This window comes from Bombyx mori, chromosome 8 (assembly GCF_030269925.1).
Source record: "Bombyx mori chromosome 8, ASM3026992v2".
Lineage (NCBI taxonomy): Eukaryota > Metazoa > Arthropoda > Insecta > Lepidoptera > Bombycidae > Bombyx > Bombyx mori.
In genome coordinates, this window is record NC_085114.1 from 12,201,270 (window position 1) to 12,220,909 (window position 19,640).

The 19,640-nt window shown below is 35.7% G+C and overlaps 1 protein-coding gene across 8 annotated transcripts in view; it reads right to left on the bottom strand.

The window, feature by feature from the left end:
* LOC105841829 (polyhomeotic-like protein 3) overlaps positions 1-19,640 on the bottom strand; it is a 363,837-nt gene that overhangs the window by 45,422 nt on the left and 298,775 nt on the right. For all 8 annotated transcript variants that reach the window (XM_038012438.2, XM_062669801.1, XM_062669800.1 and 5 more), the window contains one exon: positions 19,235-19,356. In XM_038012438.2, coding sequence (XP_037868366.1) covers positions 19,235-19,356 — 122 coding nt within the window. The remainder of the gene's footprint in view (positions 1-19,234; positions 19,357-19,640) is intronic.

Here is a 19,640-nt window from a genome sequence, read left to right on the forward strand (position 1 = left end):
TTTTAAACTAACGGTTTACGTGTTATTTTTAAATTGTGTTTCGAAAGCGAAATTATATGAAGTTTGGTGTATATACAATACTATTATAGTGGTAACTTCTGTTTTGACAGTAGATTAATAGGCGACCTGTTTTTTCCGTACCTGGCTGTTATATAAATAGCCTTGAGAGGCTATTTCAGCTTCTCCTTGATGTGTATGTGCTCACGGGGCTCTAACCAGGAGTGTTGCTAACACTGGCCCTAGTAAGAGCAGTGTTTCGCAGAATCTATCCCCGGATCGGAAACGCGATCCACTGAGAAGATCCGGCGAGAAACTCAGCGGGCTGTGTCTATGGGTTAATTCACTCGTCAAGCCCTTCGTCGCAAGCTACAGGTTCGACGAGGACGGTGACCGGTGCTTGTGGTACCTAAAAGCACAGTTAATGGATCGGGAGGATCCGTAATGACGTGACGATAGCACTGGCGATAAGAGGTCACTGTAGGCCATATCCATTTGCCAAGTACACCGGACATGTTAATATTAATAGCAGTGACTTCTTTTGTCGTTTCAACGTTTGCTACTTTTTTAATGAATCTTATGAATGATTTAAATTCAGATATGCGTTTATAAAAATGCGTTATGTGCTAATATTATTAAAAACTAGACGATGACGAGGTTTTTTTTTATAACGCCATCTTGTTGTGTCTTTAAAGCGGTTAGTTGCCCTCAATTAAGAAAAATAATATTATTATTCGCCAATAGATGTCGGGAAGAGTTGATTATTGAAAACACGAATAAAACAACATTTTCTGAGAATAAATCGCGGCCAGATCGATTTTTCGCCCCCGAAATCTCCTGTATACTAAATTTTATGAAAATCGTTGGAACCGTTTCCGAGATTCAGATTATATATATATATATATATATATATATATATATTTATCCCCCAAACAATTAGACGTCCTCTGAAGAAAAAAATGCATTTAAACTGGCGTCCACCTGCTTTTGGCGTCCGCATACTGGACGCCACTTTGATAGCCAGTGGGGTTTACGTCCCATTGGTCCTCGCTAGCCGTAGGACAAATATCGATAGAAGCCAAATTATCTCATAAATGGCTGCAATAATATATTAAACAGTTCGCGACGAAATCGTAACGTAGGTGTGGCACTGCTGTCGCGCGTATATTGACAGCCGCATATCTCGGGGAGTTCCTGACTAGGGATCCGCGTATTTGGCGTCCACAACTGCGACGTTGCCAGCTCGTTTGCAACATTGGATCACAATTAACACACGATATTTAATCAAAACAATATATTCGCCGTAGGTGGTATTCGCGTTGCGTATCATTAGGAGCCCGAATTTATTTAAACTTTTAAAAAGTCAGAACAAAGAAAAACGCTCAAAGGAGTCTCAAGGCCGATTTTGATGAAAAATGAAACTGCATAATTGGATTTGAAAAATATCTATATTTCTAGCCAGGAATCGAAATCGGTGATTCTGAAAAAAAAAGACACGTTCTGTATTTTTCTTCCTTGTTACCGACACTATCGAATGGTGTAATAATACAAGTGTATCTTTTATTTGAAAATAACGAAGTTCGATTCCTGGCTAGGAATATTGATATTTCGAAAATCCAATGATGTTATAGTAGTTTTCTTCAAAATCGGGCTCGAGACTCGTTTTGCGCTCATAATTTTGGATTTGGCCACCCACTTCCACTTGAAAAATACACCTGTATAAAGTTATTTTATTTTAAACATATAGGCACTACTCGGCTCCCGAGTCGTGCCTATGTGTAGCTAGCTCAGCACCCGCTTACCGAGTGTAAATTAAAACACGATGATAAAGCTGCTAAATATGATACCCAAGAGAAGTCGATTAAAAATATTTCTTCCAACTGCCAATAATTCCCATTTGTCCCGGGAAGATCTGTGGGGACAAATGGGAATAATCCAATATGGTGCAACACGATTGGCAACAGTATTTCCACCATACAGTAGCTTGTAGCCAAACAGTGCTGCCTCACATACTGCCGTATTTTTATAATTAAAGTAAAGTATAATTAAAGTAGTAAAAAAAATAAAGTTATAAGTAAAGTAGTAAGTATAATTAAAGTAGTAGAAATACGTACTTAACAATTGTTCACGATTGACTTCCACGGTGAAGGAATAACATCGTGTAATAAAGATCAAACCCGCAAAATTATAATTTGCGTAATTACTGGTGGTAGGACCTCTTGTGAGTCCGCACGGGTAGGTACCACCGCCCCGCCTGTTTCTGCCGTGAAGCAGTAATGCGTTTCGGTTTGAAGGGTGGGGCAGCCGTTGTAACTATACTGAGACCTTAAAACTTATATCTCAAGGTGGGTGGCGCATTTACGTTGTAGATGTCTTTGGGTTCCAGTAACCACTCTACACCAGGTGGGTTGTGAGCTCGTCCACACATCTCGGCAATAAAAAAAAAAAGCCAGGTTATTGGGCGTCCGTATATAGCTATTAGGCGTCCGTATATAGCTATTAGGCGTCCGTATATAGCTATTAGGCGTCCGTATATTGCTATTAGGCGTCCGTATATAGCTATTAGGCGTCCGTATATAGCTATTAGGCGTCCGTATATAGCTATTAGGCGTCCGTATATAGCTATTAGGCGTCCGTATATACTTAGTCTGGCCGTAAATACTGTTACAATTAAAAATAACAAAAATATTACATTTGAATTTGGAATCTGTCATTTTTATATGATTTCTCATTGAGTTTTCTCATTTTGGCGCCAATTGTACAATATTTTGCGATATTAAAATGGAGTGGGGTGATAAAGAGAACCGAATCGCTGTGATTGCATTACACAAAGTAGGTATGGAGCCAAATGCAATTTTTAAAACTCTATACGCTTGGTATTAGTAAAATGTTTGTGTACCGGGCTATTAGTAGATGCAATGAGACCTCCTCTGCTTGTGACAGAAAAAGATTTGACCGTCCACATAGTATTCGTACGAAAAAGGTGGTCAAAGCAGTAAGGGAAAGAATTCGAAAAAATCCTGTCCGAAAGCAAAATATTTTATCTCGGGAGATGAAGACAGCACCTAGAACCATGTCGCGTATTTTAAAAGATGACTTAGGACTTGCAGCCTATAAAAGACGTACTAGTCATTTCTTAACTGATAATTTAAAAGAGAATAGGGTAGTAAAATCGAAACAACTACTGAAGCTGTACGCAAAAAGAGGTCATAGAAATTTTTTGTTTACGGATGAGAAAACTTTTTACAATTGACCAACATTTTAACAAACAAAATGACCGTATTTATGCTCAAAGCTCTAAGGAAGCTTCCCAATTAGTCGACAGAGTGCAACGTAGGCACTATCCGACTTCAGTGATGGTTTGGTGGGGTATTAGCTATGAAGGAGTGACTGAGCCATACTTTTGTGAAAAAGGTATCAAAACATTGGCACAAGTGTATCAAGATACCATTCTTAAGAAGGTAGTGAAGCCCCTTAACAACACTATGTTCAATAATCAAGAATGGTCCTTCCAGCAAGACTCGGAGCCAGGTCATAAAGCTCAGTCTACGCAGTCTTGGTTGGAAATGAACGTTTCGGACTTCATCAGAGCTGAAGACTGGCCGTCGTCTAGACCCGATCTTAATCCGCTGGATTATGATTTATGGTCAGTTTTAGAGAGTACGGCTTGCTCTAAACGCCATGATAATTTGGAGTCCCTAAAACAATCCGTAGGATTGGCAGTGCAAAATGTTCCCATGGAAAGAGTGCGTGCTTCTATTGATAACTGGCCTCAACGTTTAAAGGACTGTATTGCAGCCAATGGAGACTACTTCGAATAAGCTTTTTATACTTTAAATTGTTTTATATTTATGTGTTAAACTAACACACTGTAAGAGTAATAAATGTTATTTACAATAGATTTTTTTAAATTTTTGATTGTAACAGTATTTATGGCCAGACTAAGTAGATATTGGAGTCCGTGTATAATGTTGGACGTCTATATTATTTATTATATAATATTGGTTCAGGCCATAGTAGGATACAATGCCGATTTTATCATACCTATATTTATATTAAACCCACAAATGAAGTTATTACATACCTACTTGTTTTAAATTTATGAAAAAATAGACTAGACAAACATGTACATAATTATTATATGCTTGTTATTCTAGCTACTACATGCGATTTTTCATGTAAAAATCTCAGAGACAGGAGCTTAATTTTCTTTATCTTATTATAAACTATTTGTGTACTTAGCTTCATCAAAATCCATTGTTACTAATACGTGTAGATAGATAAATTATATAAAATTATCGGGCATCCGTATATGTATAGATTTGACGAAATTGGTATAAATGTACAGACAAGCGATTGTCAAAGAAAGAGAAAGTAAACATAAAGCTGGCAACGCCGCACTTACAAATGTCGTTCATCCTATGAGGATGCTAAATAGTCGATGCCATAGGTAAATCACAATCAATATATCCAGGACGCCTATAATTTATGACCATGGTTCGGGGTTCAAAAATGTTGCGGCACGAACGCAAGAAGAATATCGCGAAAAATAAAATTATCGGAAAATGACGTATCTCACGGAGCTGGAAACCGAAAAACTAAGCAATATTCATTAAGACATGTTAAAAAAAGCAATCGGAACTGGAGGACGTCGTAATGATGCACGACGTGCAGACGCCAAAAAGATTGTAGGATGTAAATATATATATATATATATATATTTATATATTTACATTTTATATGTAAATATATATATATATATTTACATCCTACAATCTTTTTGGCGTCTGCACGTCGTACATCATTACGACGTCCTCCAGTTCCCATTGCTTTTTTTAACATGTCTTAATGAATATTGCTTAGTTTTTCGATTTCCAGCTCCGTGAGATACGTCATTTTCCGATCATTTTATTTTTCGCGATATTCTTCTTGCGTTCGTGCCGCAACATTTTTGAACCCCGAACCATGGTCATAAATTATAGGCGTCCTGGATATATTGATCGTGATTTACCTATGGCATCGACTATTTAGCATCCTCATAGGATGAACGACATTTGTAAGTGCGGCGTTGCCAGCTTTATGTTTACTTTCTCTTTCTTTGACAATCGCTTGTCTGTACATTTATACCAATTTCGTCAAATCTAAACATATACGGATGCCCGATAATTTTATATAATTTATCTATCTACACGTATTAGTAACAATGGATTTTGATGAAGCTAAGTACACAAATAGTTTATAATAAGATAAAGAAAATTAAGCTCCTGTCTCTGAGATTTTTACATGAAAAATCGCATGTACTAGCTAGAATAACAAGCATATAATAATTATGTACATGTTTGTCTAGTCTATTTTTTCATAAATTTAAAACAAGTAGGTATGTAATAACTTCATTTGTGGGTTTAATATAAATATAGGTATGATAAAATCGGCATTGTATCCTACTATGGCCTGAACCAATATTATATAATAAATAATATAGACGTCCAACATTATACACGGACTCCAATATCTACTTAGTCTGGCCATAAATACTGTTACAATCAAAAATAAAAAAAAATCTATTGCAAATAACATTTATTACTCTTACAGTGTGTTAGTTTAACACATAAATATATAACAATTTAAAGTATAAAAAGCTTATTCGAAGTAGTCTCCATTGGCTGCAATACAGTCCTATAAACGTTGAGGCCAGTTATCAATAGAAGCACGCACTCTTTCCATGGGAACATTTTGCACTGCCAATCCTACGGATTGTTTTAGGGACTCCAAACTATCATGGCGTTTAGAGCAAGCCGTACTCTCTAAAACTGACCATAAATCATAATCCAGCGGATTAAGATCGGGTCTAGACGACGGCCAGTCTTCAGATCTGATGAAGTCCGAAACGTTCATTTCCAACCAAGACTGCGTAGACTGAGCTTTATGACCTGGCTCCGAGTCTTGCTGGAAGGACCGTTCTTGATTATTGAACATAGTGTTGTTAAGGGGCTTCACTACCTTCTCAAGAATGGTATCTTGATACACTTGTGCCAATGTTTTGATACCTTTTTCACAAAAGTATGGCTCAGTCACTCCTTCATAGCTAATACCCCACCAAACCATCACTGAAGTCGGATAGTGCCTACGTTGCACTCTGTCGACTAATTGGGAAGCTTCCTTAGAGCTTTGAGCATAAATACGGTCATTTTGTTTGTTAAAATGTTGGTCAATTGTAAAAAGTTTTCTCATCCGTAAACAAAAAAATTCTATGACCTCTTTTTGCGTACAGCTTTAGTAGTTGTTTCGATTTTACTACCCTATTCTCTTTTAAATTATCAGTTAAGAAATGACTAGTACGTCTTTTATAGGCTGCAAGTCCTAAGTCATCTTTTAAAATACGCGACATGGTTCTAGGTGCTGTCTTCATCTCCCGAGATAAAATATTTTGCTTTCGGACAGGATTTTTTCGAATTCTTTCCCTTACTGCTTTGACCACCTTTTTCGTACGAACACTATGTGGACGGTCAAATCTTTTTCTGTCACAAGCAGAGGAGGTGTCATTGCATTTATTAATAGCCCGGTACACAAACATTTTACTAATACCAAGCGTATAGAGAGTTTTAAAAATTGCATTTGGCTCCATACCTACTTTGTGTAATGCAATCACAGCGATTCGGTTCTCTTTATCACCCCACTCCATTTTAATATCGCAAAATATTGTACAATTGGCGCCAAAATGAGAAAACTCAATGAGAAATCATATAAAAATGACAGATTCCAAATTCAAATGTAATATTTTTGTTATTTTTAATTGTAACAGTATTTACGGCCAGACTAAGTATATACGGACGCCTAATAGCTGTATACGGACGCCTAATAGCTATATACGGACGCCTAATAGCTATATACGGACGCCTAATAGCTATATACGGACGCCTAATAGCTATATACGGACGCCTAATAGCTATATACGGACGCCTAATAGCTATATACGGACGCCCAATAACCTGGTTTTTTTTTTTATTGCCGACATGTGTGGACGAGCTCACAGCCCACCTGGTGTAGAGTGGTTACTGGAACCCAAAGACATCTACAACGTAAATGCGCCACCCACCTTGAGATATAAGTTCTAAGGTCTCAGTATAGTTACAACGGCTGCCCCACCCTTCAAACCGAAACGCATTACTGCTTCACGGCAGAAATAGGCGGGGCGGTGGTACCTACCCGTGCGGACTCACAAGAGGTCCTACCACCAGTAATTACGCAAATTATAATTTTGCGGGTTTGATCTTTATTACACGATGTTATTCCTTCACCGTGGAAGTCAATCGTGAACAATTGTTAAGTACGTATTTCTACTACTTTAATTATACTTACTACTTTACTTATAACTTTATTTTTTTTACTACTTTAATTATACTTTACTTTAATTATAAAAATACGGCAGTATGTGAGGCAGTACTGTTTGGCTACAAGCTACTGTATGGTGGAAATACTGTTGCCAATCGTGTTGCACCATATTGGATTCCCATTTGTCCCCACAGATTTTCCCGGGACAAATGGGAATTATAATAATAATAATAATAATAATGTTTTTATTTCAAGTATCCATGACTCATATAAATTGTTAATAGTAGTTATATTTACATCACAATGAATTACTGTGGTAACATCCCATGGGAGATGGCACCACAGCGACCCATGTATATACAGTCCAGCCTGCTTGCGATCATGCTCAGGATACTGTTGGAGCTGGCCCTCACTCTGTTTACCAGAGATGCACACCTCTTACGCATGGTAGCGTAGAAACAATCTATGTGTGCGTCTGCAAACATCCCTGATGCGCTACAAAAGCGGGGCAGCACCACCAGCACCCTAAACGCGTTATTGTATTGAACACGGAGAGCATTGTACGATCTTTGAGTATATCCAGCCCACAAGCTGCACGTGTAAAAGTTAGTACAGTAGGCCCTAAAGAGGGTGACCTTGACTTTAAGTGAACACCGTGCAAACCTGCGAGCTATTATGTTTGCTCTAACCGACAACGCTCTCCGCTCTCGTTCAATATCTTCATCATCTTTGAGATCAGGGGTCAACACATGGCCGAGATATTTAAATTTATAAACTCTTATCAATGGCGTTCCGTTGAGTACTACGGGAGGTATTTTATCATGCGTCCCACCCCTGGTCTCAAAGACCATGATCTCCGACTTTTTACAGTTGTACACCAAACCGTGTGATTTGGCGTATCCCTCACACAAAGAAACAAGTTGCCTTAGGCCACAGATAGACGCGCTCAGTAGCACCATATCGTCTGCGTAGCTGATGTTGTTTACGCACACCCCGTCATTATTGGCAGTTCGAAGAAATATTTTTAATCGACTTCTCTTGGGTATCCCACTAGATTTGAATTGGACATCCGTATATACCAATTGAGCGTCCGTATATAGCTATTGGTCGTCCGTATAAAGCTATTGGGTGTTCGATTTCTCATTTATTTAAATAATTTACTGAACATATTTAGCAGCTTTATCATCGTGTTTTAATTTACACTCGGTAAGCGGGTGCTGAGCTGGCTACACATAGGCACGACTCGGGAGCCGAGTAGTGCCTATATGTTTAAAATAAAATAACTTTATACAGGTGTATTTTTCAAGTGGAAGTGGGTGGCCAAATCCAAAATTATGAGCGCAAAACGAGTCTCGAGCCCGATTTTGAAGAAAACTACTAGAACATCATTGGATTTTCGAAATATCAATATTCCTAGCCAGGAATCTAACTTCGTTATTTTGAAATAAAAGATACACTTGTATTATTACACCATTCGATAGTGTCGGTAACAAGGAAGAAAAATACAGAACGTGTCTTTTTTTTCAGAATCACCGATTTCGATTCCTGGCTAGAAATATAGATATTTTTCAAATCCAATTATGCAGTTTCATTTTTCATCAAAATCGGCCTTGAGACTCCTTTGAGCGTTTTTCTTTGTTCTGACTTTTTAAAAGTTTAAATAAACTCGGGCTCCTAATGATACGCAACGCGAATACCACCTACGGCGAATATATTGTTTTGATTAAATATCGTGTGTTAATAAAATTGTGATCCAATGTTGCAAACGAGCTGGCAACGTCGCAGTTGTGGACGCCAAATACGCGGATCCCTAGTCAGGAACTCCCCGAGATATGCGGCTGTCAATATACGCGCGACAGCAGTGCCACACCTGCGTTACGATTTCGTCGCGAACTGTTTAATATATTATTGCAGCCATTTAAGAGATAATTTGGCTTCTATCGATATTTGTCCTACGGCTAGCGAGGACCAATGGGACGTAAACCCCACTGGCTATCAAAGTGGCGTCCAGTATGCGGACGCCAAAAGCAGGTGGACGCCAGTTTAAATGCATTTTTTTCTTCAGAGGACGTCTAATTGTTTGGGGGATAAATATATATATATATATATATATATATATATATATATATATATATATATATATATATATATATATATATATATATTAATATACAATAATTGCTCGTTTAAAGGTATAAGCTACGAATTATCGCAAGAAAAAAACTAGTTTTTAGTCATATCGGGTTATGAGTTTGGTCGCTAAAGTTATTTCACTTATGTAATACTAAAATAAAAGTGTAAAATACACGACTCGTACAGATCTTTTAATACTCCAACATTTTATAAGGTTAATAGTACATTACGTCAAATAGTTGTGTGCGCGAGAATGCTGCCGAATCTATGGGACGTAGTTGCTTCCAGAGCAGAGGGTTTGTTTATAAACACAGAGAAAAAAAAGCTTCAAAACCCAACTGTTTTGTTATGTTCATTTAAATGTAGATTTAGTTATTGTTACTGCAATAAAATGATTGACACAAATTTTTAATATCAAAATCTGCATTAATTAATCATGCCAGCTTGTCATCGTTTGCTGGGCCTGCTAGTAAATCATTACTGCCCGTAAACATAATTTTGTCTCTATAGTATTTTTTTTGGTTTTCTTGAATTGTAGATATGTTTTCAAATGAGTTAAATGAAACGTAAAAGTCTGGATATATTTTTATAGACAAATTTAGACATATAAATGGTAGTTGGCTCAATATTAAAATAATATCTTACTTGTCCTTGTGAACAAGAAAAGTATTCGAAACGTCAGAAATATTGTAATGACAAAAATCTCGTATTTTATATAATAAAAGTCGTTTTAATTCTATATTGCTTTATATGGTTACATCGGTGGTCTGTTTCCGTAGTATAGGGAAACTTAGTTCATGGCCAGATGACCTTTTGTATGTTATATATAATTATGATTGATTTATGATGTAAAAATGCAAAAAACACTTTGTTATCTAGGAATCCGCAACACTATCAATCGCTTTGGTTTCAAAGAATCATCATCATCGTCTTAGGCCTTACAGCCCAGGGTGGGCCTTAGCTTGGCCCAGTATGTCTTTCCAGTTCCTGACACCGATAACTTTGAGGTCGCGCTCCACGCCATCCAACCATCGAAGTTTGGGTCTGGCACGACTTCTGCGGCCCTCTGGTTTCCCATAGAGCAGTTGCCTTGGCATTCTGGTCTTCTCCATTTGAATCACATGTCCTGCCCATCGTAGGCGTCCAATTTTTATAGTTGTTACTAGCTGACCCGGCAAACTTCGTAGTGCCTCAATCGCTAAATAAAAGACCTAAACTTTTGTATAAAATAAACTTAAAACAAACAAAAGGAATCCATTCGACGGATTTTTATTTATTTCCGAGCATTTTCATATTTATTTACCTTTTAAATCTTCTCTGGACTTCCACAAATAATTCAAGACTAAAATTAGCCAAATCGGTCCAGTTTTTTATATATAGATGATATGATATTAGGATCCTTGTAAATATCATACAACTCGTTCAGAGAATGGCTCATCAAATAATCCCCGAGTTGCCCTGCTTCAAGCATCTACACTGTGTAATCGGCACGTTTGAAATACAGGGTGATAAATTGCGGCCATTAACGCCTCACGAACGCCGCTGTATGAAAGTGGAATGTACATCTTTTAAGTAGCTGTTCCATTATTTGGCATCATGATTTGTAAACACGTCTAATCAAGGTACTACAAATAAATGGCGCATAAATTATTATTTTTAAACTTAAAAGTAGTTTATTATTATTTCGTTTTTCAATTAAGGAAGATTGATAGGTGGAATTAATTAAAATTAATGTTAAAGGTTGTGTAATTTATTAAATTGATTTCGCACGTAATCTAGATTTAGTCCATTATAATTGTCGGACGTGTTTCGTAGCTGCCGGCCGCTGTTTCTAGAAACGTCCTAATCTGCATTAGGTCGTTGCGTTGAGTGTATTAATGCACACAATAATTGGATTAAAATTATAATTGTGATCGAGTCACCCGGCCAATCTAATCTCAAACGTAACCATCGGCGGTCACATTTCACTGTCGTGACAAAACTTGATAAACAAGACGACTAATAAAATTGTTAGCGAAGTGAAATCGACTGAGTACGGATCGTTTTGCGCAACAAGAGCAACGAATGCCTCACATGCGGAATGAATGACCCGGCTTTTTCGATTTCATGTCTAAAATCATAACGATATGTCCGAAGACTGGTCACGAGAGACCATTACCGTAATTATATATCATACACGACAAACTTGAATGTGCTGTCGCTTTTCGAACTACACGGAACGTTTACTAAGGATATGTCATTTTGGCATGTGCATTTGTAACGTTGCCGCGTTAACAATAGTTGGGGTGAGTCGTGTTTACCTCGGGGTGATGTGGATTCTTCCTTTTTATGTAACGTTACGATGTTAATTTGATAGAAAATGTATTTATTGTTATTGTTTTTAATCGATTATAAATGAGACACAAATGGATTTGCAATTCGAAGATTTTAAAAGACCAGATGTTACAACGAGTATCTTTAAAATAATATAATTGGACGATCCGTTATGATTTTATTTCTGCGAGTGCTTGTTTGTGAAATCACCAACCGTGACCTGTTGATGTATTGAAAAGGAACCTTGCTGTTTTTATTATGAAGGAAGAAATATTGACGGTCACCGGCTAAGTAAAGGCAATGAGCGCAAAACAATCGAGGAAAAGTTGGAACTAAATTATACGATACGATTTACGTGTTGCGAGAATGTTGTGTGTTGTAAAATGAATTTCTTAGCAGACAGAATGGTTTCCTCTCTCGTTTAGAGTTGCGTGGTCGTTATATGAGAGATCTCAGTAATCCACGACAAGCAGTGGAAACTAAAGACCACATTAGTCAAGTGTTTTTTTTTTGTTGCTTAGATGGGTGGACGAGCTCACAGCCCACCTGGTGTTAAGTGGTTACTGGAGCCCATAGACATCCACAACGTAAATGCGCCACCCACCTTGAGATATAAGTTCTAAGGTCTCAAGTATAGTTACAGGGTTCTTCCAAGTTGCGTAACGGACCTGGTTTTATAGTGGTGGTAGGACCTTATGTGAGTCCGCACGGCTAGGTACCACCACCCCGCCTATTTCTGCCGTAAAGCAGTAATGCGTTACGGTTTGAAAGGCGGGGCAGTCGTTTTAACTATACTGAAACCTTAGAACTTATTTCTCAAGATGGGTGGCGCATTTACGTTGTAGATGTCTATGGGCTCCAGTAACCACTTAACACCAGGTAGGCTGGGAGCTCGTCCACCCATCTAAGCAATAAAAAAAAACCATTAGTGGTTGTATATATTGGGCCCAAAATAGATGGCGACGGGGCGATAAGAGCTTAGTATTAAGATTTGAATGTTATGTTGCACAGAAAACTAAATATCCCCTAGGTTGAGTTGGGATGAAGCACTCTCTTCGATAGTTACAGGATTGCAGATAGATTGGTGCAACTTAATATTTAAAAAAAAAAAAAAAGAATGGGTTGTGTACATTTCATTTTACATAAGATTTCTTATTATGTATCCCTTTAAATTACTTCTTTTCACGTCATAAGAGCAAGGTGCAAATAAAATTCGATGAATGAAACTATTAATGGATTCTATTTATTTCCTCTGAGGATAAAACTGTGTACTGTTACGAAAGTTTATTTATACTTTTACTCTTCTAAATTGAATATTGAACTGACGCTTAAATTAAATTTAAATTAACAAATCTAAGTCGTAGTATTTTGTCAAGTTACCATTTTAAAATCAAATCTAAATCAAAACAGAGTATGGAAGTTTCAACAAAAAAAAAAAAACGCTTTGTCTACTGTTTACAAAAACGTCGATATCAAACGCAATATATGTTTGTGTTTTCTGAAAACCCATCGTGACTTCAAATCAACACGTCGAATTGATTTATCTATACTCGACAATGCTGTATCAATGTACAAATTGCCTCAAATTCTGCGTTCTCGTGATTTCGTGACCGCACACTTAACGGAGAGGCTCGCTAATTGCGGCGGTGCATTCATTGACGGATCGAATTCATCTGCATTCATAATCAGCAGTGCCACTATGTACTGTCAGTGACGAAAGCGTCGAGAAAATTCAATCGTCACCTTTATGTTCTCTCATAAAATGAGGATGCTTTGGCTTGGCTGCGGAAAGATAAAAGAATATAGGGGAAAACATTGCAGGATTTGCGATCACAGAATCTTCCTCCCATCAACACTAAATCCAAAAAAAAAACATTTCTAATATTGGCAGTTCAACTGGAAAAGGTTTTTTTAAGCTGGAACCAATTGTTCTTTTAAAACCTTAACTGCTCTCTAAACCACAGTCTAAACGTATTGAATTTCAAAGTTTTTACATTATTAACACTTTTGTGCTTGATTGTACAGTAACACGTCGACGCAAGCTTGGTTTAATTTAAGCTTTGTGGACGATATATATATATAGCACGTATATCATTTTATATAAATCATTGCCAGTCGCGATCACGAGGTACACGATTTTCTATGTATCGAGGCTATGTTGACAATCCAACATTTATCCAGATGTCTATCCAAAAATATATTGTAGCAACACTTAATATAATATATGTACATTCAATCAGTAAGTGCTTGGCGGATAATTATAAAAACATTTTTATAATTTTCCTCTTTGCCCTCAGATGTAGCCTTTTCAATTTAGTTGTTTTTAAGTGGATCACTTCATTGTACTTACAGACCCCGAATGGGTATTAAGTTCATTAGCTTACTTCTACATTGATAAAAATAAATATACAATTGATAAAATATATATTATATTATAATATTATAATAATTGCTAAAATACCTGATAATAAAAAAAATATATAAAAATATAATAATCTCAGTTGTTCAGCGTATTTATATGTATATTTCTTTTTTTTTTCTTTTTAACTTTAAATATTTATTGAAATAAATAAATATGTATGTGCGCATTGACCAAGGACTAACTATTTAGTTAGTGTATTTTAAAAGAAAGTTTATAATTTCATCGCAGTTTCTTCTTTCATCAATTGCAAATTCAGTGAAGATTTTTTTTTTTATATAATATCATTACCTTCCGGTTCGTAAAGTTTGCCTAATTACTTCGTGTTGTACTATAAGAAATTCTTTATATAATATCCTAAATTGTTTTAATATTAATAAGTTGATAATAATGTAAGTATTAAGTTAATTGGAGAGGTCTATTAATTTTATTTTTGTTAAGTCAAAGTGCAAAGACTTCAATTCGTGAAATATTATATTATCTACGAACATTTCTAATTATAGAAATATGTTAGTAGACTATTAGTAGATAGAATAAGGCTACAATATAGTGGAATAGACGAAGGAATTAAAATGAGTAAACACACATCATTAGTTAGATTAAAACTCAACAATATATGTATAACAATGTATCAATAGCTGTTTACTATAACTTATAATTAAACAAATTAAACCTGAGAAAATTCGTTACAAATACTTTGGATTTTGTGATTTAGATTTTTAATCATTCTTGATTGAACGGCCGTCTGGTGTAGTGGTAAGTGACATGGTCACTACACAAGGGGGTCGCGGGTTCGAATCCCGCCAAGGGAAGATATTTGTATGATAAATATAAATGTCTTTTTCAGGGTTATGGATGTCTATTAAATATATGTATGTGTATAATAAAAATCTTACATTTATATCCGTTATCTGGTACCTGTAACACAAGTTCTTTACGAACTTATCACGGGACCAGTTAACGCGGCGTGATTGTTAGTAAATATTTATTTATTTATTTATTCGTTTGAAGTTCAATATTAAATATTCTTCATTATCCACACATTTAAAGGTTAAGTCATGATAAAATTTGATATGTTGAGAGGTTTTCTTATACAATGAGTGGTTTGTTTTGTCGTTTCACTCCAAGGTGTCAAATTTCAAGGAGGGTTTTCGCAAGAGCCCATCGCTGTCATCCTTTCACAGACGGCAGTTAAATGTAGTGTTCATTTATGTTTAATATTGTGTATTAAAAGTCTAACAATTAAACCTGCAGATGAATTTAGACCTGGAAATGTAATGTGACAACATATCGTCTTTTCGCATTAAAAGTGTACAATTTCCAAAAAATATTCGAAATTGAGTGAATATGCGAAATGATTTGGTATCATCAGTATTTTCCTCATAAATATTGTCAAAAGAGCGTAGTTTAGATTTAATTTTTTTTTTCTTTAGGTTACCTATGTTTTCACTACTATTAACCAAATTAATACATAGTTTTATCTTACTTTAAAAGACAGATAATGTAACTGGTAAAAAATAAAAAATAAACGTTGCAAAGATGATTAATATGAAAAATATCACATGTTAAAAAAACTTGAATACACTCCTGTAAAATTAGTAAGTTTTGAGATTATACAGTTTTAATGCGAGAAGACGATCTGTCAATTACGAAAACGGATGTATCCGTGTTATAATGCCAAGGATGGAAAATAGCATTTTATTTTCAAAGTCTTATTAGTATCAATATTAATATAGACAGAAATGAAATTACACATTCTAGGTCTGCGACACCTGTCATAAATAACACCATTCCGTTCGGTTATATATGATTTATAATTTAATTTCTAAACGGAAAGTGATTTCTGTGTTATTTTCCCTGGTGCTTATAACGAAAATGAAACATATTTAAATATGTACATATAATTTTACAAATACTCACTCACTAATTCGTTTTCGCCAGTCAACACGAAATCTACGATTAAGTAGAATGTCAAATGAAATCGATAAAAACGCAAATTAACTATAAAATTTTGCGTGAAACGAAACGCGAGTTTCAGGCGGGAAAAAATACTCGTCTAAGCCATATTTTACTGGTGGTAGGACCTCTTGTGAGTCCGCACGGGTAGGTACCACCGCCCCGCCTATTTCTGCCGTTAAGCAGTAATGCGTTTCGGTTTGAAGAGTGGGGCAGCCGTTGTGACTATACTGAAACCATAGAACTATATATCAAGGTGTGTGGCGCATTTACGTTGTAGATGTCTATCGGCTCCAGTAACCTGGTGCGGGCTGTGAGCTCGTCCACACATCTAAGCAAAAAAAAAAAAATTTTTTTTGTCACGTTTCCCGGCTATTATTTCGAATGCCCAACTATGATTATAGCGAAAGCATTCTATTTATCAAAGCACAAACCTTGGTTTTTAGTACAAAACCGCTTCTAGCATAAGTAATAATCTTAAATAATACCCGTGTAACATAATAATATAAACCAGCTAGTCGGTCGACACACGATGTGACGTTTTCATGAAACCTAATTTAAGTCTTCAAATAATAAAGTACAAGTTAATATGTACCATATAAACATGAGTTTAGGTAATAAATTCGAAATTACATAGAAAGCCATTATTTCGTGAATAGATATTTGAACGCTGAGTCGGGTCCTTAATAACAGTTACCTGTCGCGGAACTTATTTTATTACTGTATTAACTTCAGAGTCATAGCGATGGAAAATTATTTGTGTAACTCGAATTATATATATATATATATATATTTTTATTGCTTAGATGTGTGGACGAGCTCACAGCCCACCTGGTGTTAAGTGGTTACTGGAGCCCATAGACATCTACAACGTAAATGCGCCACACACCTTGAGATATAGTTCTAAGGTCTCAGTATAGTCACAACGGCTGCCCCACCCTTCAAACCGAAACGCATTACTGCTTCACGGCAGAAATAGGCGGGGCGGTGGTACCTACCCGTGCGGACTCACAAGAGGTCCTACCACCAGTTATATATTGGAAAGTAATTAAGAAATATATTTTGATACGATCCAATACATTGTTGTGATCACGAACCTGTTTCAAAGAGGCATTCGCGTTGGTCTGTCTATGTCAATAACATTTAGAGCTTTACTGTACGACACGCCCATTGATTTTAAGTGACAGAAACAGTAATCAGTGCGGTCAAATAAAAACTTATAGACCTGTTTTAATTGTTAATCTTAATTGCTATGTTAATTTTCTTTGATAAGTCTAATTTAAATGAGAAATAGAAATTTCATGCGTAGGTCTAATTTACTCTAGCGGTGAATATTATGGCAATTATATTGTGGTATATTAAATGTTATATATATTAAAACTAGCTGACCCGGCAACCGTTGTTTTGCCATATATAAGGTTTCTAGGGAATTTCTAGTGTAGAAAAAAAAATAACTTATTGTAAGTGTGTAAGGATATGGTAAATGAGTGAAAGAGGCATGTAGTGCTGTGAACGATTAGGGAGTATAAAAATAACAAAACCTCATTCAACCACATACATACCTAGGTAATGCCTCATTATAACAAAAAAAATGTCCAAAAATAAATGTTAGGTGTGGACAACCCTTATCACTTAGGGGTATGAAAAATAGATAGTAGCCGATTCTCAGACCTACTGAACATGCATATAAAATTTCATAAAAATCAGTCAAACCGTTTCAGAGGAGTATGGTAACTAACATTGTGACATGAGAATTTTATATATAAGATAGACGTTGTTAAGGAATTGCCCGGATCTGTTTTTTTAACTAGAAAAGTTTAATTAATATTCGCAATGGGTATATTACAAAAGGAGAACTTTCAAGAAATATTCGAAATAATTCAATTTGTAAAATAACTCCGTGTAACGCAGTTACTTAATCACTGCAGATGTAATCTAGCGTCGGTATGTAATTAAACAAATCTTTTCTTTTCTATCATTATTACACTTCATATTTTTTCGCTCCCTTTCACTGCAGAAGCAATTAAAATTAATAAAAAAAAGAAAAATCAACTATATAGTACACGCATCGAGCAAATAAAACGTATCACGGAATCATGTAACATAACTGAACGTACCTTTACCTAACCACTATTTAATGACACTCCCGTCACGGCACTTACGGTTGACACAATAAAAGCGCTTCATGCGAGCGCGTGTCAAAATAAAGTGGTGCAATCGTGAGGTGTAGAAACAGAGTGATTACTGGTAATGACTGCCTCAATTTATAGTGGAATGACTCGCCCGTGCTGTGATGACGCATGACTTCATTGTTAGCCGTCCCCGTAAATCAATTTGTTTTGTATCGTTGTGATTTTCAAAGGAATGTCACATTTGAAAGTAGCTTGGTAAGTGGCTAAATAAACAATTTTTTCTTTTTCTTTTTCTACAATCAGGCAAAGACAAAATAGTTAAGTACGATTTTCTAGATTTGTCAAAGAGATTCTCATTATTTTTTTCTAATGATGAATTTCAGTGTAATTAAAAAATTTAGGAATGGTAAATTATTTTTCCAGAGAAAATTATTTCTGTTAAAAATCTCGTTATTCTACTCTATCGTATAATAGTAAATGAAAATGCTTAGTTAGTACATTATTAAAAATGTCGATGAAAAAGAACTTTGTCATTCGTGATCACGAAAACTTTGAAGTATCCGAAACGTCAGAAATAACATTATGCTGACAATAACAAATGCGAGATTAAACTTTAACTTAGTATAAGTACTTGTAGTATCAATTATATCTGTGACTCGGAAAGATCGAAGAAAATAGTGAATTACTATTTTCCCTTCTAACCTTCAACCAAGCAAAGTATTATTAAAAATGGTAAAAAAATATCAGTATTCTTTAATATCAATATTGTTTACATTGAAATGACATAAATATGCGTAGCTCATGGCTTTGGCGTAAAAAATCCGTTGCACCCTACGATAAAAATATTTTCACTGTTAATAAAATGAGAAAACAAAAAAAAAAATGGTATTAACCGCAAAACAAAGATAAAAATCAAATTTGCATTTCGAATTAGTTAGTGTTGTGTACTTACCGATGCGTATTCGGCGCAGATATCGATAGAATTGACGAAATCGCAGACGTCATCGACGGACCAAGCCGAAAGACGCGCTCTAGCTTCCGCGCACAGACACTCCCCCCGGGGCTCGCTACGACCTGAGCAAAAACAGCAATTAAACAAATTAATTACATTTATTACATTTTGTGCACCTTGTACCGTCCAATTAAAGTTTCAGTTCATATTTCATAGCAATTAATTTTAAGTAGAAAAATAATTGGTGATTGACTTTCGTTACGTCTAACATTATCTTAAAGGCGAGATCATAAATTTTTTAATCGAAGACGACTTACATAGTTTGATTAATGCTCGCGATAGGTAAATCTTACGTTGACGATGCAATTAAATACTATACTAATGCGGGTAATATTATTTTATTTGG